The 25,988-nt window shown below is 47.6% G+C and overlaps 1 protein-coding gene across 6 annotated transcripts in view; it reads right to left on the reverse strand.

The window, feature by feature from the left end:
* Positions 1 to 847: 847 nt before the first annotated feature.
* The window catches only part of PKM (pyruvate kinase M1/2), a 32,056-nt gene continuing 6,915 nt past the window's right edge, over positions 848 to 25,988 (reverse strand). For 2 of the 6 annotated variants that reach the window (XM_063652713.1, XM_054451492.1), the window contains exons 2-12: positions 22,890 to 23,006; positions 20,672 to 20,838; positions 19,133 to 19,224; positions 12,099 to 12,230; positions 11,422 to 11,608; positions 10,419 to 10,689; positions 8,927 to 9,077; positions 8,529 to 8,681; positions 4,850 to 5,016; positions 2,290 to 2,471; positions 848 to 1,573 (exon numbers count right to left, since the gene is read on the reverse strand). In XM_063652713.1, the coding sequence (XP_063508783.1) occupies positions 1,467 to 1,573; positions 2,290 to 2,471; positions 4,850 to 5,016; positions 8,529 to 8,681; positions 8,927 to 9,077; positions 10,419 to 10,689; positions 11,422 to 11,608; positions 12,099 to 12,230; positions 19,133 to 19,224; positions 20,672 to 20,838; positions 22,890 to 23,006 (1,726 nt within the window). In that variant the 3' untranslated portion in view covers positions 848 to 1,466. Of the gene's footprint in view, positions 1,574 to 2,289; positions 2,472 to 4,281; positions 4,449 to 4,849; positions 5,017 to 8,528; positions 8,682 to 8,926; positions 9,078 to 10,418; positions 10,690 to 11,421; positions 11,609 to 12,098; positions 12,231 to 19,132; positions 19,225 to 20,671; positions 20,839 to 22,889; positions 23,007 to 25,988 lie in introns of all 6 variants that reach the window. The other 4 variants (XM_063652712.1, XM_054451491.1, XM_054451495.2 and 1 more) reach the window with 3 other exon arrangements.

Here is a 25,988-nt window from a genome sequence, read left to right on the forward strand (position 1 = left end):
CCCTTCCCAACATAGAGCTCCAGGTAAGTTTCAATTTTACCGTGAGTGGGGAACACCAAAGGGGATATTGAACACCGTGGTCTGGAGCCCGGGAGCCAGGATGCTCCCACGCACTTTTGCCGGAGTTAACATTGCAGTTTCTCCAAGGAAATACACTTTTGGAGGAGTCTGCAAAGGGGCTGAAGGTGGACATAAATCAAAGGCAGGGAAGCAGAGGCACAGCTCAGTGTGTGACAATGAGCTTTTGCCTGGCCTGCAGGCCCTTTCCTCTTCCATCCCCACCAGGTCACTTGGTCCTTGGGAGTGTGGTCAGGAGAGAGGAAAGGCGCAGGCCAGATTTGGTCCCATTCCCAACTCTCTCCCCCAGCCCCTTGGCACTTACAGCATCATGGTGGGAGGGCACCAGCAAACAGGAGGGGTTCCAAGGGGAGCCTAGGTCCACAACTGAGGACCTGGGAGCCAAACTCAGTCTCAGGCACCCAGAGCTGACTCCTCCTCCTCCTAAGGGATACGCTATTGCAGGGAGACCAAAGTGGAAGAACCATGGCCAGGGCCACTTTGCAATTTGGGTTTATCTACCAGAGTGGGAGGGAGGAGGCCTGCTCTTTCCCATCTTTGGTTCACATAAGCCATTAAAGTCTCCCCACAGCACTGAAGGGGGCAACCTGTAACCCTAAAATAGTCAGCTACTGCTTTCCCAGCGCCTCTGCACCAGGAGGTGGGCAGGATGGCAGGTGACACCACCACAGTTCCCACCGCAGGGCACGAGGCTGCAGCCATTCCCAGCCTGCTCAGAGGGCAGGGTTCAACCACCTCCCCCTCCCCAGCAGAAAAGAGAGGAAACAGGTGCTTCAGCTGTTGTTTATTGACATACAGGTAGGCTCTATAGCAACAGGCCTGGAGGTGCTGCAGTAGTGGGGGAAAATGGAAGGTGGAGGGTGGAGTGTTTGCTGCAGGACAGCTGAGTGGAGGGCGGGGACAGGTGCGAACTGGAGAGGCCTAGGGAGCTGGAGAAGCAAGTAAGGGCCAGGGCCAGAGTCGGCTTCAATGGAACAACAGCCCGGTGCCCTAAGGCCCCTAACTCTCACTGGCTGCTTCTTGACCCCAGGCCAGGATTGGGAGTCCTCTGGGCATCCATTTTTTCTAAAGGAACTGGACAGAGTACACACAGGAAAGGAAGCTGTCACCCTCTTGCCATCTGGCTCCAGGGGCCTCCAGTCCAGCATTCCTCCTTCTTCCCTTGATTGGGTGGGGCCACATGATGGGCAGCCAGGCTCTGGGCTGTCCCACTAGAGCAGGCTGCAAACACAGCCATGTTTCAGTGAGGCGTTGATCTTCTTCCCTGGTGTCCCAGCCCACCAGTGCCACATTACAGCCCAGAGTGAGTTCTACAAGCGTTGCTGGCCTAATGGATGTGTTGGGGGAAGGGGGTGGGACAGGGGCTGGAGGAGGGGCTCTGGGGTCCATCACGGCACAGGAACAACACGCATGGTGTTGGTGAAGCCGGAGCCAGGGCGCCATCCGGTCAGCACAATGACCACATCTCCCTTCTTGAAGAAGCCTCGGGCCTTGCCTGGAGGAAAAGAAGGGAGGTTGGTGAGTAAAAGCCAAGCCAGGCAGGTCTGCACCTGGGCAGCTGCCCCATAGCCTGAGCACTGAACTAGGCTGGCTGACCACTACTTCCTCACACCACAAGGTGGCACCAAACTCACAGCCCAGGCAAACAGGAGGCAGGCCCTGAAATGTCCTTATCACTCAGATGGCAGGGTTGGCAGGGACCTTTGGACATCATTTACTAACCTGGAGAGGGTGCAAAGCCTTGCCCAGGGTCAGAGCTAGCTGCTTCCTGTCATCTGATGATACCCTACCTTATACAGGGACAATGGCCACATCAGTACATAATCTGTGTATGCCACCCCACAGCACAGGAGCTGTGGCCAATTTTATTTAAAAAACAAAACAAAAAAAAACCTCAGTAATGAGCAGATACCAAAGAATGGACAATTTTGCTTTGAGCCCCAGACTAGAAGAGAAGAGGAACTGAACTGCTCAGCCCTACAACTCAAAGGACCCTTTTCCCTCCGGGCTCAGCTTAGGACTTTGGAGAATGAGAGATTCAGAACCAACATTCCCAGTGAGGGAGAGGAACAGTCGGCTGGGCCTTTTGCCCTGCTAAGGTCCGCGTGTTCCCCTTTCTATTCCCCAAACTTTCAAGGTCCCACAGAAGCCAATGCTCAAGCATCCCCCAGCTCCTCTAGGCTCTAGCCCCTGCCTGCTTCAGCCACGTACCAACATTCATGGCAAAGTTCACGCGGAGGTCCACGTCCTCAGCCCAGGCCTCCTGGACTGGGTCCTTGCACAGCACAGGGAAGATGCCACGGTACAGGTGGGCCTGACGAGCTGTCTGGGGATTCCGGGTCACAGCAATGATGGGGGCACGTGGGCGGTATCTGGCCACCTGGTGAGCAGACCTGAGATGGGATGGGGGACATACAGAAGAGACCATTACACGAGGCCCCAGGAAGTACCTCAGGACATTCAAACAGCTCACCCTCTCATCCAGCTCACTGGCCAGCTCACTGAGGGCTCTGGCCTCTTCAACATCTGCTCCCCAGGACCCCTCCCGAGGCTCCGGCAGCCCCTCATCCTATATCCCCCACAGCATGCTAGGCTACCATTTGCCCTCTACCCCCGTTCCACAGGCCAAGGGCTCAGGATCATCTTGACCCAACAAGGTCAGCCTCACCCACTTACCCACACAGCCCATGGTTGGCAGAACCCTTCCTACACCCTGAACTCTGACACAAAGAGGCAGCCCTGGCCCCATGTCACCAGCACCCATTCCTCTCGCTGCCAATGACAGCGACAAGCCAAGTAGCACGTGACTAGCACCTGACTCTTGACATCTGCAAGGAGCAGTAGCAGAGCTGACCAGCCCCCTGGGAATCATCAGGCTTCTCTACTTTTGTGCCCTCTCCCTGCCGCACACGGCTCCTAGCTCCTGAAACAGTCCCAGCAACTGGGCTATAAAAGGCCCAGAGTCAAATCTGAGTATCTATTAGGTGAGGCTTAGAAATCTAGGTGCTACTCAGCAGGCAAGAACAGGAAATGCGAGTGTTGCTGCAGGAGCAGCTCTGCCTGCCAAAGCTCCTTTGGAGGGCAGGGGACCCTTCTGAAGCCCCTCTGCCAGGCACTTTCTTGAACACTGACACTGCACACTTGTAGCTGCAGCTGTGTCTCAGGAGCTGGGGAGGGGCACCAGAAGGGAAGTTATGAGGACACTCAACAGGTGTCAGGGAAACTTAAGCCACATCACAGCAGAGAAGTCCCTGCACTTCACTCTTGGCCTCTATGCAAGGCCTTCAGAGGGAAGCAACTGCTGAAGCCAGGGCCAGCTGAGTGAAACCCCAGAAGACCGGAGCTTAAAATAGCCAAACAGCAAGAACTGGACCTTTTAAGGAAGGTCAACCCCTACGGGTTGGAGCTGTTCAGCCAAGACTGGGAAGCTGGAGCCCTCTGCTGAAGGCATCTGCACAGAGCTTGTGTCCTGGTTCTCTGGGCTGCCCACATCCACCTGCTGCTCCTCAGTGTGTGGGCACTGCCTGTTTGCTCCTCTCTTCCAGGAAACCCTCGCTGCCCTGTGGGCAGGGACAAGGAGCATACTGCCTAACTAGGAGAGTAAAGGACATTAACTCAATGTCCTGGGCCAAGGAAGGGATCCCAAGTTGGAGGCCCAGCATAGGCCACACAGTCCTCAGCCTGGCTGCCAGGCCCCACAGAATGTCAGCCAAGATAGCACAGCAACCTCTCCTGAGCTGGAACCCAATTTGTCTTTAGAGCTGGAAAACAGCAGCAACTAGTGCACCAAATGGAGGCACAGTAAACAGCATTTAAATAAATTCATTTCCCAACAGAAATTTTTAAAGAGCACATAGTAACTGGAATAAGCAAAAGTGGTTATCTTTTACAATCTTAGAGGACTAAATTTTCAATATCAAATAACCATTTGTAGTCAGCCTGTGCACTATTATGTAATAAATCTCCAGCATAAACTTGCTTTTGATCCAAATGTTCTGACATTCCTTATGAGTGCTACCTAGAGTCCTTTGGGCCCAGGGAAGAGGCTCTGCTCAGTCCCTCCCTGCAGGCCCAAGGTGGCAGGCAGAGGGGTCTTACCTTGGCTCAGTGCTAACTGAGCATTGTTCAATGGACTGCTCCCAGGACCCCCAAGGAGAGGTGCCACTGAGCAGGGCATCCCAGAGAGCCGCTGCCGCCTCCTACCTGCCAGACTTGGTGAGGACGATTATGGCCCCACTGCAGCACTTGAAGGAGGCCTCCACGGCACCCACGGCGGTGGCTTCTGTGGGGTCGCTGGTAATGGGCGCCAGGCGGCGGAGTTCCTCAAATAATTGCAAGTGGTAGATGGCGGCCTCTGCCTCACGGGCAATCTAGGGGAGCAACATCCGTCCAGAGGGACGAGAGGGGGACAGAGCTTTGTCAGAGCTTTGTCACAAAAGGAGAGGGAGGGGAAGAGTCACCGGGCAGCTGGTGAGGAACATGCTCCTGGGGACAAAGGCCAAGAGGAGCCCAATCACTGGAGATTCTGAGCTGAGCCAAGATCAAGACTCCACAGAAACCAGTCCTTCACCAAGTGCCTGTGACATCTACTGTGCCTACTGAGCCACAGGACCCTTTGGTCCTGCCCTGCCATGACCTCCCTGGCAGTGTTCCTACAGATGAAAAGAGGCTCTGTGCCCAGGTGCCAGGTTGGGCCTGGCTGTCTTCTCCTAGAGCAGCTGGAGCAAGAGGCTGGTTATCCTAACAGTGTTACCTGCCCTTAGGGCCCTACCTGCCAGACTCCGTCAGAACTATCAAAGCTGCTGCTAAACACTTATAAGAAGCCTCCACGCTGCCCATGGCCATGGCTTCCATGAGGTCTGTGGAGTGACTTGAGGCTCGCACAAGTTCTTCAAACAGCTTGCGGTGGAACATGGCTGCCTCAGCCTCACGAGCTATCTGTAAGGTTTAGGGGAAGAGGAGGCAAGGAAGAGGGAAGGAGGAGGAAAAAAACGAGACACAACACATGGGAAGACAGAATGGGGAATTAATCAGAGAGGAAGGTAACCTTAGGTTAATTGGCTAAATCTGTCCTTCAGGCAGATGCAGAGGTAGGGTGATGAAAGTCCAACTGCTTCAGGAGGTGCTGCCACTTCCCCTCCAATACAGGGGAAATTGGCTCTTCCATTCTGGAAGCATTTTTTGATTGGGGGTGGAGGGAGACAATCTGGCAGTAGGCTCTAGCACCCTGGCATGAAAACATGCCCAGGCTGGGCCCAGGCCACTCCCTGGCAGAGGACTTGACCACGCTGCCTCATGACACAGCTTACAGGAAGGAACAGGAGGCCCTCCCTCCTCACATGGCTGGCTGTTAGGCAGACTCCTGCCCAGCCTCCATGCATGCATGGAGTGAGCACTCACTTGGCTTCAGGCACGGGGATGCACTGAGCCTTTCCAATGGCCTGCCATGGCAACAGATTGAGCAGCGCTGGAAAGCTGGGATCAAAGCCAAAGCAAGGCAACTCAACTGAGTTTGAAGCAGGAGAACAGAAAACTTGGGCTAACTTGTGACAGGCACACTGAACAGCCATGTGAAGAGACAGATGCCTGTGGAAGCATGCAGATATACTTAACAGACACTTGATTAAAATCTAATAATTAAAACAGTCATGAGAAAGCCACTGAGTTATTTATAGATCACTTGCTCAGATAAGACCAAGAATCAGAAAGACAATGTAAGCTTTAGAGGATTATAATGCAACCACCAGCATCTTAGTAAATGATGGGTGAGGGAAGAATCGGTAATACCCCCTCATTAATTTCACAGTAGAAGCAGATGTGTGGCAGGATGTACTAGGTTAAAGGTATTCTTTCTGTAAGAATGGAATGCATGCAGCCCAGAGGACAGGGGACATGAACAGGAAACAGAGCCATACCTGGTACTGCTCTTAGTTATGGGTCATAAACTGCATCAGTTAGACACAGGAGAAAGCAGTGAACAGTTAATGGAAGGAACTGTTGGCCAGTGTTAACTGGTGACACAGAAAGGAAAGGTCTAGCCACCTGGAGGGGCAGCTACAGCCTAGCCCAGACCTGTATCTTCTGAGCAGTGCCATGCAATCCAAGCCTTGCAGCTCTAAAGTATCTGTCTGTTCATAGGAAACACCAGGGTATGGAAGAAAGGATATGGAATTTAGAACCTGAGCCTGAATCTTAGTCCCTGACCCCACTGACAGGCTCCAAATGGAGACCTGTTCTCATCTCCTGCTAGACAGAGAATGATGTTGCAGGAGAGGAGACTGACTTTGGAGTCAGTAGACCTAGATTCAAACCCAGGCTTTATTGGCCATATAACCCTCATCTATAATGGATGTAATGGGAGTTAGGAAGATTACATCCATGTACAGAGAGACTTATCAGACACTTAGTAATAACAGCAATGAATATTTAATGCTAAGGCTATAATTAAACATATCTAATCCATTTTACAGATGAGGTCTTGAGAGGTTAAATGACTTGCCCAAAGACACATTCAAGTCCCCACATTGTATGCAGTGATTTCACGGTTCAGTATATCTAAGTCAAGATCAGCCTCTGTCCCACCTTTGAGGCCATGAAGTCACACAATTAAGTAAGGGAATTAGAGAGAGATGTGTGGAGAGACCCAGAAAGGCAGCCACTTTAGTGGTGACTGGTTCAAGGTGCACTGTCTCCTGGGACACCTTCCTACCACGGGGGCAATAGTGAGACTGCACCAAGAGTATCTAAGCATCAGAACGGCAATCACATCGCACGAACGGTAAGGTCAGCCAGGCCCAGGCTACATTAAGTGGGCCTGGGAGAGAAATCACTCTCTACCGATTTTTTTGTGTCTTGTTTTTTTATGTTTGTTTGGTTTCTTTTTTGAGACAGGGTGTCACTTTGTCACCTAGGCTGGTACCATCTTGACTCACTGCAACCTCAACCTCCTGGGTTCAAGCTATCCTGCTGCCCCAGCACCACCCCCTCTCCAAGTAGCTGGGACTACAGAAGTGCATCACCATGCCCAGCTAGCTAACTTTTGGATTTTTAGTACAGACAGGGTTTCGCCAGGTTGCCCAGGCTGCCTTCTGAGCTCAAGCGATCCACCTACCTTGGCCTCCCAAAGTACTGAGATTACAGGTGTGAGCCACCATCCCTGGCCTCTACCAATTTAAATATGGGGAAACCCACTAAGGATGCTGATGACAGTCCAGAAAATATCCTTAGTCAAGTATGAACTCAGTTTGCTACTGAAAGAGCATTTAATAGAAATGACATCTCTTCTCTGAAAGCTGTTTAAGCCCAGTAATAGGATACATAGTGAAAAAGGAAAGGAAGATGCCCAGACCAGATGGGTGTTTCCGGGTTTTTTTTGTTTTTTTCTGGTGGCAAGGGGTGGCGTTTTAAAACTTGGGGGCTTGGAGGGGCTGAGGTCAAAGGGCAGCGGGTCTTTCACTGGCTAGAAAGGGAATAGAAAGGGTGAAGGAAAACCATATCTGGATAAAGTTTAAGTTCACTGAGCATGACCTAAGACTACTGGGAGAAAGTTAATTTCCAGCACTCATTTTACCAAACCTATGTAACCCTGATTAGGGATCCCTGAGTTAGCTCCAGAGCTGAACAGACAGGGCAAAGGGACTGAGCCTCCAACCCTGAGCAGTGGCCAGGCACTTGACATGACAAGCTGGAAGAGCCTGAAGAACGAGCTCTCAGAGAAGAAGGGAAACAGCCTCCATGACTCCTCCAGACACTCAGTCCAGGGCCGCCAGGGTCAGCCACCCTCCCCGCTGTCTCTATCTGTGGCCCTGCCACCAGTCACTCAACCCGAGTTTTTGGTCTAGAGTAAGAGCAGCAGCTGTACCCCAATGGCACAGCAAAGCAAATCTCCCTACAGGCACCATGCAAGACCAGCACAGGCAGCTCAGTGCAGGCAACAGACTCCAGTGCAGGTCCACAAGGGCCCCCTGCGGGAGCGCCTGTCTGCAGGATGCGGGGCAGGGGGAACTGAATTGGAAGCCAAAGGAAGAGGGCAGCTGGGAGCAGGAGTCCCTAGCCCTTTTCAGAATAGGGCAAAGGTACTCAGAACTTCTGACTCTGAGAAAGAGGTACAAGACCTCCTTTCACTGCAGAAATATCCCAGGACTTAAGCCATGGGAAGAATTCACAACCTTGAAGTCAGAAGTGAAATAAACTGTGTGGTGTCCAACGAAAGAGGATGTCTCCAGGGCAGAAGGAAAAGGAGGGGTGGGGGTGTAGGCAGGAATGCAGAACAGGAGGAAAAAAAAAAGCCACCTCCACTTCCACCCCCACCCTCTTGCTGCTGTAACTTGGAGGATAATGAAAGGCTGTGCATAAGAGGATGGAGAAACCTAAAAAGCTCTGCACCAGAGCTTGCATCCATCCCAGGCCCAGTCCGAAGCCCGGGGGATGGGGCAGGCCCCAGAACTCACCAGGTGCTGCATGCGCACAGCCTCCAGAGGATAGTCCCCTTTGGCTGTTTCTCCAGACAGCATGATGCAGTCAGCTCCATCCAGGACTGCATTGGCCACATCACTGCCTTCAGCCCGAGTGGGGCGGGGCTTCTTGATCATGCTCTCCAGCATCTGGGAGGGGACAGAGCATTAGTGAGACATGGCTTGGGCTGTCTTCAGAGACAAATGACAGCAAGCTGATCCTCTGGATAGTGAGTAGGTGCACAGAGTATGGCTTTGTGTAGGTGCAAGGGGGAAGGGGATTATCTGTGTGTTACGTGCGACAATTCCATGGGAAGAGATCAGACAGCCTCCAGAGCTTTCGCATACAAACATGCGAGTGTGCACAGGGAATGTGGGGAAGGGTGGGCACATGCCTGAGTAGCACAGATGACAGGCTTCCCAGCTCGGTTGCACCGTCCAATCATCATCTTCTGAGCAAGAAAGACCTTCTCTGCAGGAATCTCAATGCCTAGATCACCACGAGCCACCATGATCCCATCACTGGCCTCCAGGATTTCATCAAACCTGATGGACAAAGTTGGGGGGAGAGAGGTTATATAGAACAGGGGCCACAAGTATGGCAGTAGACAAGAAGTTTCCCTGGGATTCCCTAACTTAGATGTCCTTGTACCAGGACAGACATCCATGATATCATCATGGGTGCACACAGATGGCAAGGCAGTCCAGCTACCTTAGGCCCCCAGAGTGGGCCAACATTTCTGCCTGCTGGGCTTCAACACCAATATGGATGCTTCATTGACGGAAGAAAGGGGAGAGGGCGAATCCAAATGGGCTCATTCCCAAGGTCTCCTCTCCAAATCCCATGCACGTTAGGGGTCTCTCTGGGGCCTCCATTCTCCAATCAGCACTTTAAGACAGGGAACCCGAGGCCTGCTGACTGCTTCCACCACAAAGACCCATGGCCTCATCTAGTCAAGGACACTTGAGGACTGCCCTTTGAGGTGGCCCACTCCAACCTACTGAAGGCAAGAGGGAATGTGGCTTTGCCTGGCCTAGGGCCAAGTTCAGCTAGCCTATGGCTTATCAGGATGGCAAAGGGGAGGGCCCCAAATTGCCTGGTACAGAGGATATCTACACAAAGCTCAGACAGTAAGGCCACTACAGTGGGTGCACAACATTGCTCCCCCCCTCTCCCCAAACACACTTCTAATCCACAAGAGTATGTCTAGCATCTTAGTTGTGCTGAGTTGTATTCCTAGCAGGATGCCAAAAATGGTGGCCATGCCCACTGGGCTCTACCTTGTGAGCACTGGGGAGGGGGTAAGCTAAGTTGGGGCAATCTGAACCTGGAGAAGAACCACACATCTTCCTCCGAGAGTGGAATGGACCATACCAGAGTTAGCATGATCACTGAGCCAGCTGCGTTCCAAGTGAAGACCAGGAGGCCATAAGCTTTAGCATGGACACCAGGCCCTGAAATTCCACATGGCTCCCCAGGAAGGGCCAAAAAGAGCCCCTTCTTAAGTGTCTGCTGTCATCTTTCCCCCTGGCCCCCCATTCCAGCAAACACCAGTAGTGTTTCTGATCAGGAACAGAACATCATGGCCCCTGGTCCTGTGAGCAGTGACCCTGTTCTCTCAAATGTTGGTCCCCAGGCCCAGGGAACAATATCAAGCTGCCAGCATCTCAATTACCTGGGAAGCTTTTTTTAAAAAAACAAAACAAAACAAAACAAAAAAAACATAATGCCTTCTACTCTGCTAAGATATTCTGATTCAGCAGGTTTGGAACGGCTTGGCAGTCTATATTCTGATGGGCTAGGGGCTGGGAATCAGACATGCACAGGATGCACCATGCCCTTCAGAGAGCTGCGCTGGGACTGGTGCAGGGACAACGGAGACTTGCCTCCGAACCCCCTCATGATTCTCGATTTTGCTGATTATCTTGATGTTCTTTCCCTTCTCTCCCAGGACCTTCCTAACTTCATGGACATCAGATGCCTTGCGGATGAATGACGCAAACACCATATCAACATCCTGCTCGACCCCAAACTTCAGATCCTGGATGTCCTTCTCCGACACAGCAGGCAAGTCCACAGCAGCCCCAGGAAGGTTCACACCCTTCTTGCTGCCCAAGGAGCCACCATTTTCCACCTCCGTCAACAGGAAGTCGGCACCTGTGTGAAAAAGGGTAAATAGGGGAGGCAGAGCACCGAGGGAATAGGTCAACAGGAAGCAGGCACCTTTCCCCCAAGTACAGTGAGCTGGGAAGTGGTGCATTATGGGTGCTGGAGCTGTTTTACCAGAGTTGAAACCCTACTATACTAACTGTGTAATCCTGGGCAAGCCATTTAACCTCTCTGTACCTCACTTTCCTCACCTATAAATAAGGATAATTAAGACTGTTCTGCCTTTGGGAGGCTGAGGCAGGCAGATCACCTGAGGTCAGGAGTTTGAGACCAGCCTGGCCAACACGGCAAAACCCCATCTCTACTAAAAATACAAAAAATTTAGCCGGGTGTGGTGGCGGGTGCCTGTAATCCCAGCTACTCGGGAGGCTGAGGTAGGAGAATCGCTAGAACCCTGGGGGCAGAGGTTGCAGTGAGCCAAGATCGTGCCACTGCACTCCAGCCTGGGCAACAGAGAGAGACTCTTGTCTCGAAAACAAAACAAAACACAACAAAAGAAAAAAATATATATATATGTTCCTGTGTTCTCCAGAACCAGAAGAATGTAACTATGCTGGATTAAGCCTGTCTTTGAGGATAAATGAGTTATAAAAGGGATTCCTGAGAACACACAGACTCAATCTCACTGCCAGGCAACCAACCTTCCCATCTTCCTTGTGTCAAGGAACTTTAGAGACAAAAGATGGTTTTAGACAATTGGACTCCAGCTCCCATACGTACCTTTCTGCTTCACCTGGAGAGAAATAAGCCCATCATCCACGTAGATCTTGCTGCCCACTTCCACCACCTTGCAGATGTTCTTGTAGTCCAGCCATAGGATGTTCTCGTCACACTTTTCCATGTAGGCGTTATCCAGTGTGATTTTGAGAGTGGCTCCCTTCTTCAGCTCCACCTCTGCAGTGCCGCTCTAGGGACAAGAGAGTAAGCAAGAGTCCAAACTGGAGACACCAGTAGCAGCATCACCTCAGAAGGAATGGAAAAGCTCTTTCCTCCAGGGAACAATGTTCAAGTCACTGCTAAAACTAATACAGTTTTTTGCTCTTATTCTCTAACTCAGTATACTTCACGGAAATAATCCAAGAAAAGAATATAACGTTTCAGTTATGCTACTTAATGATGGGGAAAAAGATACAAAGAGATGGTTTCCCGAGTTAGAAAGCCTAAAGTTTAGGTTTTTAGGGTAAAAAAAAAAGGTTCCTTTGTGGTACCATTTCCTAGCAAAGTAGATCAAATCAACATTGTTTACAGTGATGAATAAATCCTCATTTGTAGACCTCAACTCCTCTGCAGTCCTTCATAGTGCTGGGAAGAAACACGGCAACCCAGCGCTTTGGAGGACATGTCTCTGGGGCATATTGCCTACTGAGCCTTCCCCTCGCTCTCCGCAGAATACTCACACCCTTGATGAGCCCAGTTCGGATCTCAGGTCCTTTAGTGTCTAGAGCCACAGCAACGGGCCGGTAGAGGATGGGGTCAGAAGCAAAGCTTTCCGTGGCTGTGCGCACATTCTTGATGGTCTCCGCGTGGTACTGGGGGAAAAGAAGGAGATGACAAGCATGCTCCCACACTAGAATCCAGCTCCAATTCCCCTGCCCAGGAGCCAAAGCTGATCACTCAGGAAAGGCCTGTGGATGTCTTAGAGCTCTATCTCCATCCTCAGCACGATCCATGCACTGAGAAATCCTCTACCTGCTTAATCCAACCTCCTCAGCCTCCACCCACTTCTACTACAGCACTAATTCACCCTAAGGGCCAATCTTTGAAACGTTGGTGGCAAATTTCAGAATACTGCCACCAAAACCCATTAAGGTATGGGTGCAAACATGTCTCATCATAAAAGCAGCTGTGTCCCCAGGGCTGTTCTTTTTTCCCTAAGACTCATCAAATACCCTCAGCATATAAAGCTGATAAACAGGGCAAAAAGCCTAGGACTTGTGTTTGGATAAGGCTGGTCTGGCAATCAATGTCACATTCTGATATATGTGGTAATGCTGAGAGCTTTTCCTCTATTGATTCCAACTACAATGCAAACTTGAAGTTATTGACTTAAGCTAACAGTGGCCCAAGCTAGACAACTCATTGCTAAGGTCACACAGACCTGATTTTCTCAATCACTTTTTTTTTTTTTTTCAGACAGAGTCTTGCTCTGTCGCCCAGGCTGGAGTGCAGTGGCACAATCTAGGCTCACTGCAAGCTCCGCCTCCCAGGTTCATGCCATTCTCCTGCCTCTCAGCCTCCCGAGTAGCTGGGACTGCAGGCGCCCACCACCACGCCTGGCTAATTTTTTGGATTTTTAGTAGAGACGGGGTTTCACCATGTTAGCCAGGATGGTCTCGATCTCCTGATCTGCCCGCCTTGGCCTTCCAAAGTGTTGGGATTACAGGCGTGAGCCCGGCCTCAATCACTTTCTAGATTCTGATTGGAGAGGGGGAAAGGTGGTCATATGCCTTTTTCTAAATGAACTGCCCTTTATTACTCCTTGCTTACAACAAATCCTGGCTTCAATCTTTTTTCTTAAGCCTTTCCTCCTTTCCATTTACCATTTTGTTTGTTTAAAAGAGGGACTCAGGCTAAGCACAGTGGCTCATGCCTGTAAACCAAACACTTTGGGAGGCTAAGGTGGGAGGATAGTTTGGACCAGGAGTTTGAGATGAGCCTGGGCAACATGGCGAAACCCCATCTCTACAAAAAACACAAAAATTAACTGTGCGTGATGGTGCGTGCCTGGGGTCCCAGCTACTTGTGAGGCTGAGGTGGGAGGATCACTTATGTCTAGGAGGTCAAGGCTACAGTGAGCCATGATCATACCACTGCACTCCGGCCTGGATAACAAAGCAACACCCTATCTAAAAAAAAAAAAAAGACGCAGAGCCAAGATGTCAAAAGAGCTCTAAGATAGTGTAATCAATATGACATTACCGATAACAAGGGCACCTAATTCAGCACTTTCTGGGCCTTGTCGTTTAACCACCACTGTCCAGGAAAGTGGCACCTGCAAGTAAGCCTGCCTGTTATTCACAGGATGCTGGAGGGAGCTGGAGCCAGAGCTTAGCCTCTAAAGACAGTGTTGCCTGAAACCTGTATCTAAAAATCTTCAGCTTCTTATTCAGGCATACTCCCTAATGAGGGACCCTTGGCTTGTTTGTTTTTTATAGGGTTCCTTATAAATTATATTTTCTTGCTTACTGGCTTGTAATAGAAATAGAACAAAATAGAATAGAACAGAGGCTGGGCGCAGTGGCTCACACCTGTAATCCCAACACTTTGGAAGGCCAAGGTGGATGGATCATGAGATCAAGAGATCGACAACATCCAGGCCAACATGGTGAAACCCTGTCTCGACTTAAAATACAAAAATTAGCTGGGCGTTGTGGCGCACACCTATAGTCCCAGCTATTCAGGAGGCTGAGGCAAGAGAACCACCTGAACCTAGGAGGCAGAAGTTGCAGTGAGCCGAGATCGTGCCACTGCACTCCAGCCTGGGCGACAGACAGACAGAGTGAGATTCCGTCTCTTAAAAAAAAAAAAAAAAAAAAAAAAAAAGAATAGAAATAGTTGTTTTCTTTTAAGGGGATAGGTGGTGCCTCTCCTTCAGAGTTGATGTGAGGAGTAAAAGAATACATGAAGTATTAGGACAAAGTACTGGTAATTATCTAATAAATGTTACCTATTATCATCTTATAATGATAAGACTCAGGTGTACTGAGTTCCACTACAGCTGTGGCTTTGCTGGGATGTTATCATGTGGATAAGAGTTCCATACATCAATGCTGTCCTGCGGAAGGCTCTATATTTAGCTATATTTAGGTTGTTTAAAAGTCAACCTTAACTCAGGCCGGGCGCAGTGGCTCATGCCTGTAATCCCAGCACTTTAGGAGGCCGAGGCGGGGGGATCATAAGGTCAGGAGATCGAGACCATCCTGGCTAACATGGTGAAACCCCGTCTCTACTAAAAATACAAAAACAAAATTAGCCGGGCATGGTAGCGGGTGCCTGTAGTCCCAGCTACTCGGGAGGCTGAGGCAAGAGAATGGTGTGAACCCGGAAGGCAGAGCTTGCAGTGAGCCGAGATCGTGCCACTGCATTCCAGCCTGGGTGACCTCCGTCTCAGAAAAAAGAAATGTCAACCTTAACTCTACTTAATCCCAATGTAGAATTTTGTTCTCCTAGAATAAAATCTACTTGGTCATGGATCAAGACATTCCTTTCAATCACTACTGGATTTGGATTATTAAATTTTATTTGTTTTCTGCATCTAAGTGAGACTGGTCTAGCACACTAACTGTTAGTACCTGCCTGGTTTTGGTACTGTCCTTGTCTGATCTCAGTATCAGGGTATATTGGTTTCAAAGAACAAAGTGGGAAGATTTCTGTATTTCTCTAGGCTCTGGAGCGGTTTAACAATGTAACTGAATTTTGAAGGGGAGAAATTCAGCCACTAAAATCATTTGGACTTAAGTGTTCTGACGTGAACCAGATCTTAATCACTTTTTCAACTTTTTGGCTGGAGTGCAGTGGCGCGATCTTGGCTCACTGTAGCCTCCACCTCTCAGGTTCAAGCGATTCTCCTGCCTCAGGCTCCCGAATAGCTGGGACTGCAGGTATGTGCCACCATGCCCGGCCAATTTTTGTATTTTTAGTAGAGACAGGGTTTCACCATGTTGGCCAGGCTGGTCTCGAACTCCTGACCTCAAGTGATCCCTCCGCCTTAGCCTCCCAAAGTGCTGGGATTGCAGGTGTGAGCCACCACACATCCAGCCCACTTTTTCAGCTTCTTATGGCCACTGGTCTATTCATATTTTCTATCTTTTGGATATTTATCTTTTCTTGGAAAATAGCAGGAGTCATCTCTCTATATAGGAATTAAGTTATAAGTCTTTCTTGACTTTTAAAATCTCCAATGTGTAGGAAATATTCTCTTTTCTATTCATACTCTTATTTGCACATCCTCATCACATTCTTCACCTGGCTTCTCAGAACTTTCTATTTTACTATTTTTTCCCCACAAAGAATCAGCTCTTAGCTTAATCTGTCAAATTTATTTTCATTTCATTGAGCTATAATCTTACAAAATTATTTTCTTCCCCCTTTTTAGGGTTTTCCTCCCCTAGTGTTCTGAGTTAAATATTTATTTCGTCTACCTTGAGATCTTTGCTTTCTAAAGTAAGCACACTTCAGTTTTTTTGACTTTGTTCTTAATTTCCATTAAAAAATTTTATCACAGAATGTATCTGTATAATTTCTACTTTATGAAACTTGGAGTTTTTTTTGGTGGCCTAATATGCTTTTGTAACCATGAGTGTTTCATGCAAACATGCATTTTTGGTCTTGGGGATGTAAAACCATATATTATAAACATACCAATTATTAGGTATATTATTCAAATCTATGTCATATATCATAATCTCTTAGAGCATCTCTGGGAGGTACACTGAGCCTTCCACTACAGCTGTGGCTTTATTGGGATGTTATGTGGTAAAGCATCCATCAATGCTGTCCTGTGGAAGCCTCTACATTTAGGTTGTTTAAAAGTCATTATTTCTAGGCCAGGCGCGGTGGCTCACGCCTGTAATCCCAGCACTTTGGGAGGCCAAGGCGGACAGATCACTTGAGGTCAGGAATTCGAGATCAGCCTGGCCAACAAGGTGAAACCCCGTCTCTACTAAAATACAAAAATTAGCCGGGTGTGGTGGCAGGTGCCTGTAATCTCAGCTACTTAGGAGGCTGAGGCAGAAGAATCTCTTGAACCCAGGAGGCGGAGGTTGCAGTGAGCCAAGATCATGCCACTGCACTCCAGCCTGGGTGACAGAGCAAGACTCCCTCTCTAAATAAATAAATAAATAAATAAATAAATAAATCTGGAAAACATGACATATGGAACCACATGTTCAGCAAGAATGCACCTTGCCCATGTGAACTGCCAAAAGTGAGGGCTGAAGACTAGTTGCCAAAGCTGTCAAAAAGAGGGCTGGGCATGGTGGCTCACGCCTTTGGGAGGCCGAGGCAGTCGGATCACCTGAGGTCACAAGTTCAAGACCAGCCTGGCCAACATGGCGAAACCCCGTCTCTATTAAAAATATAAAAAAATTAGCTGGGCGTGGTGGCACAGGTCTGTAATCCCAGCTACTCAGGAGGCTGAGGTATGAGAATCGCTTGAACCTGGGAGGCAGAGGTTGTGGTGAGCAGAGATTGTGCCAGTGCACTCCAGCCTGGGTAACAGAGCAAGACTCTGTCTCAAAAAAAAAAGCTGTTAAAAGATCAGATGCAGACATCTGATGTCCCTCTGTCAGAGTGAGAGGGAAGACAGTAATCTCAATGTTCTGCTCAGAAGAGCATTTAAAATAGTCAGAAACTGAAAAAGTACGCCCCAGCCCCTAGTCAAAGGTACATATGAAACAACAGCCCCGACGTATGGTAAGGCTGAAACTGTTTACATTACATTATATAAATTAGAATTTCAGATCAGTTTCCAAGCCGAGCCCACAGACAACCTCATCTTGGTCTAAAACTTCAAAATAAACATACAAGAGGGACGTCTTTAAAAAATAAATAGATAAAAAATTAAAAAAAAATTATAATCTGGGAATAGGAGTGAAAGTAGAGATAATCTCCAAAAGCCTCTTAAAGTTTAAAAAACCAAAATCGGAGCCAGCTCTCATCCAGCAGGTGCGGCAGGTATCACTCGCCCTTGCCATGTTAGAGCTATGTGGTGTTATTTTACTGGATGAAGGAACCATAAAGCCTACTTAAAGGTCAACTTCTTAAAAATCTATTTCTGCTCCTTCCCCTGAACGCAGGAGCCCATGGCAGACTATAGCAGCAGAGATCAACAGCGAACAGACCTCCAGCATTGTCTTCAGCTCTCTCTCTTTAAGCTAAGCTAACAGTTGTAGTAATTCTCGGTGACTCCCGCTAAGGACCCCTTGCTTTTGGAAAACTACAGAATTTTCCAAAAGGTACAGGGACATGTCTTAACCTACATGGTATGTCTGCTGGACTTGGTCAGGTCCCCATGACATTTAGGGGCCAGCTACTAGCCAGGCCATAGGCTGTTTATGAACACAGGTTAGGGAATCTATGATGAAGAGTCTCATGTTTCCCAAAAGGAGGAATTCACTCTTGGATTGCATTTCCTGAGGCTTTATTTTTAGTCCAAACTTAATACCAACTTCCAAATGCCAGAGGGCAACCTCTGTAAGGCACTTGGCCTTACAGGATAGCATTTTCTTTACTCTCAACAGGAAATACAGAAGCCAAGACAGGTGCAAAGTTTGCCTCTTCTGTAATTCCTCTTATCAATGCCATTACGAAATCCCATGATCTATGGGAAATCTATGGTTAAGTCTGAAGGTTTTAAAAAGGCACAATCCCAGGCTGGGCGTGGTAGCTCATTCCTGTAATCCCAACATTTGAGAGAATCACTTGAGCCCAGGAGTTTGAGACCAGCCGAGGCAATATAGTGAGACCTCATTTCCACAAAAAAATTTTTTAAATTAGCCAGGTGTGGTGGTGCATGCCTGTATTCCCAGCTACTCGGGAGGCTGAGGCAAGAAGATCACTTGAACCTGGGAGGTCAAGGATCCAGTGAGCCATGATCATACCACTGCAGTCCAGCCTGGATGACAGAACAAAATTTTGTTTTATGAAATAAAAAAATAAATAAGTCATGGTACTTCAGGGAACCCCAAGCTCCTCAGAATGGGTTTATTCTAAATCTGGCAATGGAGGCAGGAATGGAGCCATCCCAACAGCTGCTACCTGGCTCCTGGGCAAGGCCTCTGTCCATAGGTAAAGCCAGCTAATAAAGAGCCCAGCACAAATAGTCCTACTAGGCTCCTGAGGAAGAGTGCTAACTGGTGTTATTTTAATGTACCAGAACCCCTGGGAAGGCACAGGCTGGGAATATAGTGCTGAGGAAGTGGGGTATTATACACCAGATAGTGCTTGTGCATTAGGCTCAGTCCTTCAAAACCTAGAATAGTGGAAACCCTTCTCATGGACCTGCCCAGTTATTTTGGTTCTAAGCTAGGCCAGAATCAATCTGCTAAATGGTTTACCATGGCAATACAAGCTGTAGCAGAAACCCTGGGACAGGAGAGTCAAGCGCTGTGGCCAGGACACCTAAGGCTTAGAGGGTTTTCCAGTAGAACCTTTCCATATCTTCCTTTGTGAAAGCTAAGGGTAGGAGAGGTGTGTGGGAGAACCACGGCCAGCAACAAAGGGGGTCTTCTTTGCTAAGAGAGACTCAGCCAGTTGCTCTGTCAGGACAAGAGGGAAGGAGAGTAGGGATGGGCTAGTAAAGACAAACTTCACACTGATTGTGAAACTCAGACTCATCCTTGTCTAGTCCACTGTGGCTAAACGAACACTGCACCCCCTCCCTGTTTCCTACAGGCCATCAAAATGGCCACAGAGTCCAGCCACAGCTCACCTCATGAGTTCCATGAGAGAAGTTCAGACGAGCCACATTCATTCCAGACTTAATCATCTCCTTCAACGTCTCCACTGATCGGGAAGCTGGGCCTATTAGGAAAAGTTTTAAAGCCACAAGTATTAATTATTCAAAGAAGGAAACACATTTAAGTTTGCTTAAGTTTAAAGAATTTTTTTCCCTGAAAACTTTTCCTCTCCCAAATAGCTCAAAAGTCTTAAAGGCTACTACCGTGCCAGCTTACTTTCTTGATTTACTGGGACACTTCGACCATTTCCTTCAAATTCTGCAGGCTCCCACTATATCAGAAAAGCCTAGGTTAAGACTTGGCCAGCCTTCTCCACCCTCACTGAAACCCAGCCAGATGTCCAACCACAGAATCTTGGTAGCACAGAACATGTTAAGAAGATCTCTCCTAGGTCTTTAAGTTGCTCCTACAAAGACCTGCTAAGGAAAACATCCTCTAAATTTTGCCTATAGCATAAAACCTAAAGCATATGCATTCTTTTTGCAACAAATTATTTTTTATTATAAACTGGTAATTTATAATTTGGGTTACAAAGTTATGTAATCCAATACATAGTTTGGATACAATGTGGAATAATTAAATCAGGTTAGTTAACATATCCATGACTTCAAATACTTAACATTTTTGTGGTGAGAACATTTGAAATTTACTCTTAGCAATGTTTTTTTCTTTTTTCTTCCTTTTTTTTTTTTTTTTTTTTTTGAGACAGAGTTTCGTTCTTGTTGCCAAGGCTGGAGTGCAATGGTCAGATCTCAGCTCACTGCAACCTCCACCTCCCAGGTTCAAGCGATTCTCCTGCCTCAGCCTCCCAAGTAGCTGGGATTATAGGCACCCGCCACCACCCCCGGCTAATTTTTTTGTATTTTTAGTAGAGACGGGATTTCCCCATGTTGGCCAGGCTGGTCTCGAACTCCTGACCTCAGGTGATCTGCCTGCCTCAGCCTCCCAAAGTGCTGGGATTACACACATGTGCCACCGCGCCCGGACAATTATTTTTTCTTAAGACAGGATCTCGCTCTGTTGCCCAGACTGGAGTGCAGTGGTGTGATCACGGCTCACTGCAACTTCAATCTCCTGGACTCAAGTGATCTTTGTCTCAGCCTCCCATGTAGCCAGAACTACAGGCGCACACCACCATGCCCAGCTAATTTTTTTTTTTTTTTTTTTTTTTTTACTTTTTGGAGAGACAGGGTCTAAGTTGCTCAGGCTGGTCTCAAATTTCTAGCCCCAGGCAATCCTCCCACATTGGCCTCCCAAAGTGCTGGGAGCCACCATACCTGGCCATCTTAGCAATTTTGAAATGTCTAATACTCTCTTATTAACTGTATTTGCCATCCTGTGCACATACTAATTCTTTACTGCAACTTCCTATGACCTGAGTCCTTTCATAAGAATCTGTGTAGTATCCCATGTAGCACCTAGGTTTGTTAGGACATTTAGTTACTCTTTTCAGGAGAGAAAGGTCACTGCCCATGAAGCCCTTTTTTGGGGGAAGGGGCACACCCGCTCACCAATGGTACAGATGATGCCAGTGTTCCGGGCTGTGATGGGTGGTGAATCAATGTCCAGGCGGCACATGTGCTCCAGGAATGTGTCAGCCATGGCTGCATGCAGCTGCTGGGTCTGAATGAAGGCAGTCCCGGCTTCACTATGTGGCTTCGACATGGCTGCTGAGGTCCTGGGTCCAGACAAATTGAAAGGGAGTGGTAAGACTGAGAAGTGGTTAATATACCATTTAGCATAGAAGGCTGTCTCCTGCTTACACATTAACTCAATAAGCACGCTTTGTACACAAGCCACAGGGAAGCCAGACATGATCTGGTTATGTGGTTGCTCCTCATGTTAGAAAAAGGGTTCACAAGATTGTGAACAATGGAAAGGACCTTACTGAACAAGTTAAAACCTCCCACCCACTCCACATAGTCCCAAGCACCCACAGTAAGCAGGTCTCTCTTACACTGGGCTGACATCTACCTACACAGCTTTCCCACCACCCTATCTATAAATAACATCATTTAACATGCACTGAAGGAGCTTCCAATGAAGGAAGTTGTAACCAATCTTCCAGTGATACAAACAACTGACTCCTAGCTTAGTGACCTGATAAGCCTAGATCTCTGTATGTCAAGCTGTCTCAAAGCTAAAAATAGCTGCTTTGTCGTGGGGCACCCATATTGCCGCTTTACAATCCTCACCCAAACCCAAAGTCATTCCCCTGAATGCAAAAGCTTCCATCCCAGGAGTCTAAACCTAAAACCACATCTACTGTTGGCCAGAAGGACGTTAGGACACGCAAAGCAATTTGCAATTTGCAAAGCAAGGATAACATAAGGGCACTGGTATAATTCTAAAATTATCACAACTACATTAACAAGATAGTTGCAACATAGAGAAAGTAAAGTTGCTGGTCAAATCTTTTCCCCAAATGATTTTTGATACACATCCTGATTTCTTTTCTAAGCCTGACAAGTATAACACCACTCTGTAACACAGACCATCAGTTCCAGGTAATTAACTAGCCCAGGTCACAATCCTGACAATAGCCCCGACCTTTGCTTTCTTCATTAATGACTTACAACTAAACTCACTCAGCCTGTTAGTTAGCTGATTAGAGACAAAGACTCAGGAGAAGCTTCCAGGCAGTGTTTGAATAACTATCAGGTAAGGATGTGAACCAGACCAGGCAGTGTTTGAAGAACTATCAGGTAAGAACGTGAACCAGAAGCTTGCTACATGTCTCATCAGAAAGCTGTTTGCTTGAGTTCTCAGACCAAGGGCTACTCTTTCTAAAACCCTTAAGCCTAAATGCTTCAGCCAACCAGGGCTCAGGAACAAGCCCCTCTTTAGCCCTTCCCCACCTCATCCTAAATCTCAAAGTTCCAAATCAAGGCATCTCACACATATGACCCTTACTCCTTTACCCTGTTCCATCCCTGACTTTGTAGGCTCTCTGGGTGGCTCGAGTAGAGTATGCATCTAAATCCATCTCTGCCATCTCCAAAGAAGGCCCGTTAAGGTCCAAGGAGCTCTGAAGGCAGTAGTGAACAGTCTGTTGGCTATGGAAAACTGATGGCCACAAGTCCTCAACCACAGGTTCTGAAACTTTTAAAATGGGGAAATAAGATACCGGCTAACTGTTCAACATGACAAATGCACTCTTCATTTCGATGTGTACTTCCTAAGCCCCTAATATCTACTATGTACCAAAATGAAAAAAAATCAATCCTCTCTTCCAGGACCTATATGGTTTTGTATCTCCTAGCACCTAGTATGTGGAAGCATTCCAGTGTTTGTTAAATGACCTTTCAGTCTCTCTGAATGCCTCTTTGTCAGAATCAAAAGTTATGCCTCTGCTCCCCCTTCCCTAAATCTGAGGAACTTCTGCATTACGGACAGGAAAGCCTGGGGCCCCTGGTCCCTTTCCCTACACTCATGGTTGAGGGAGGGCTCGCATACCTTCAGAGCTCCCAGCTGGGCTTTGGCTGTTAAGGGAACATTACTACTGAGAGATGGCACATCAGGCCAACTGGAACACAAAGGCTTTGCTGTGGCCTCCAATGGGCCTACAATCTAGGGACTGTATTGTGAACATAATAAGAGATCTGAATAAGTGGGTTGGAGTAACTAATTCCATTCTTTTTAAAAACCATCAGCTGGCTCTTCTTAGACCTGAGATATCAGGGTCTTCCTGTAAAGACCTGGCTGGGGCCACTAAATATCAGGTCATACCTTTGGTTCTCTGGGCTTGGGCTTCCGGTGACATAATGCTCCCCTTTTGGCTCAGGGTGGCTCCTTGGCCTCACTTGCAAAGACCGCTCAGAGCTGAATAAGGTGTGCCCTGAAGAGCTGTACAAGGATTAAGGTAAAAGCTGAGTGTAACTAAAGCTCTTTGGGGTAATGGAAAAATTACCTTAATAACCAGGTATCCAGGTGGCAGCTGCTCTAGAGATTCCGCTGTTATGTCTCTTTAAACCTGTAATTTACTAACATTCCACTATTCTATACAATAACCTGGTCCCTCCCCTTTTGGGAGCGGGGAAGGGACACCAAATTAAACACACCTAAAAGACCTGGGAGGATATATACTGAAATTTTAATAGGATGTCATTGGGGTGGCAGGATTACAGAAAAAAAAAAAATTCTTCTTTATTAACAAATTTACTGATATAAATATAAAAATACTTTTATAGTAAGAAATTATGTGTACCTCTTTTGGAAATATTTATATGCATCCTATAAAATTGTTGGGAGGAAGTAAATGAAATGTGAAGATACCAATTCCATTAATCAATTGTTGCTCTATGCACTTCAAGAATAATCTGCTTTTAAAAGGTGGCAGAGAAAAGATGCATGTCTCAAGTTCTGTACACTGGGTTGTGATTAAAAAAAAAAAAGAAGATACACGTCTTAGGCCCTACATCACAAATATACTGCAGAACAGTTTCAATGGCTTAAGAAGGTCAACCTTAATACATTCAGAACCTCAAAGCAAAAAAAAAAAAAAAAAGTCCATAGGATAATCCCATGCCTCAAACCTGTTAGTAACATGCCCAAATACAGCAAACTAGTGTGTTCTCAAGCTTTACAGTAAAAGCTTTTGACAATGTTCTGGTACAGAAGGGCTGCCTGCAAGTCCAGGAGATGCCATTAGCAGATAAAATTATATTGGCCTCAAACACAAACCCTATTTCAACTATCTCAAATTAAATCTGATGCCTATAAACTCTAATTTTTTGCCAGTAAGTACAAAAATGACAAATGAAGATTTCTATAGTGGATTTACACATTAGCAGTCAAAAAAAAGCTTGCTTGTCAGCAAGTTCATCCAGACTCCAGATCTCATGTGTCCATGCTCTCTACCGAGCCAGAGACCTCATATCTCATGCCCAGGTCTTTCCTCAGGCTCTGACCTGAAGCCTCCCTTGCAGGCATGGCCAGAGCTCTCCTGTCTTCTCCAAAATCCTCCACAAGCCTCTTCACAGCACAAACTGCCCATCCCACCAACCACCTACCTAGAGTTGTATGTAAAACACTCACTGGACTCCCCTGGCTCCAGGAAAGCAGCCCAGCCTTGGTTTCTCAGGGCAGACTTCTGGGAAAGACTCCTCTCCCTCATGCCAGCTGCCTGGACAGTGCCTGCCCGGACATGTGGCCCCACCCATGCCAGTCTGACTCACTATTGCATCCTCCTCCTAGGAAGGCACAGACATGCAGAGCCAACCCCCAGCCAGCAGTGGAAGCCTGGCGTATCCACTGATAGCAGCACACACCATGCCCAGGTCCAGGAGCCTTATTCTTGAGCCTGAGCCCCTGCAGTAAGATCTTCCTCAGAGCCATGTCTCCTCTGTGAGAAAGGAGACACTATCTCTAAGAGGCCTTAGTCTGCAGTGACAGGTTGGAACAGGCACAATCACAGCTCAGCTCCAAGTGCCCTATTCTCCCTTTCCTTTCTCATCTCAGACAGCTCCTGGCTTTTTATATTAGTTTCCTTTGTGTCAGACACAATTTTTTGGCCATTCTTCAGAAACCAGGAGACAAAAATCATAAAAAATACCCAATACTCCTCCCTCCAACCTTTTTTTTTTTTTTTTTTTGAGACAGGGTCTCACTCTGTCACCCAGGCTGGAGTGCAGTGGTGTGATTATATTATATTACAGCTCACTGCACCCTCAAACGATCCTCCAGCCTCAGCATCCCAAGTAGCTGGGACTACAGGCACGAACCACACCCAGCTTCCATGCTCCACTTCTAAGGGCCAGGACTGTTGTTGGGTTGTGCTGGGAAAGATTCACGCTTCACTCCACCAATTCTTTCACAAAGGACCAAATCATTCTGCCCTAATAAACTAGCCTGGCCCGCGAGTCTGCATCTGCCTAAGTCATTTTTCCTTTGTACCAATTATGCTCCGATACCAACCTCATCACATAGATCAACTATAAAATGATGGCACCTGATGCTCACTTTCTCCCTCCAGCATTGCCAATATGTACCCAAGACTGTGTTCCTTCCTGTGACGTCAGTTTGCTACCTACACCTCTCCAAGCCATCATGAAGGCCTTTCAATCCTCAACTCTTCCGAACACCTGCATCCGTTAGAAAGTTCGCATCATGATATGCTGGCATTCAGGTCAGCCTGCTCTCTAGCTCTCTTCCTCAACAATGGAAATGGAATTTCTAAGATTTGCCCTAATCAAACTAGGCCAGCAACATGATCAAAATGGGTGATGGGCCAGCAGAACCTAGTAAGGTCTGGAGTAGGCACTGTTCGTCTTCATCTACAGTTAAGGGTAACGACAATAATGTATTTGCATATGGGTGCAGGATACAGAGGATAAGATATCTTCTAGCTAAGAGACCTGGGTCTGAAGCCCACACTTTAACCCCAGGAGGCCCCATAGCAGAAAGCAGTATGGTGTTACCAGGCTACACAGAACAAAATGAGCCCACTTGTAGGTTCTAGTAAAATTCCCTGGCTTTAAAAAAAAAAAAAAATCTTGGCTCTTTTATTTATTCGGGGCTAAAAGTAAATGACTTGTCAACAGGAACCTAAGGTCCTATTTCCAACTAGAGTGTGGAATAGGGAAGAGCAGCTGATGCTAAATGGGCCTACTTCCCTCAAAGACCGCTCAACTTCAGGTGAAGAAGTCCTAAGTCAGAGAACCCTCAAAGTCCTCAGATGCCGAGGATTTCCTGGTTCTATCCCAGCTGCTCAGTGCAGAGAACAGGTTTCAGCCTGAAGGAGGTGGTTTGGGGGAAGCATTAGTTGCCCTGGGACATGGTGCCTCCTTACTAGGATTAAAAGTAGGGCGGCGTTTCTGGGTATGATAT

This window comes from Pongo pygmaeus, chromosome 16, assembly GCF_028885625.2.
Source record: "Pongo pygmaeus isolate AG05252 chromosome 16, NHGRI_mPonPyg2-v2.0_pri, whole genome shotgun sequence".
NCBI classification, from domain to species: domain Eukaryota; kingdom Metazoa; phylum Chordata; class Mammalia; order Primates; family Hominidae; genus Pongo; species Pongo pygmaeus.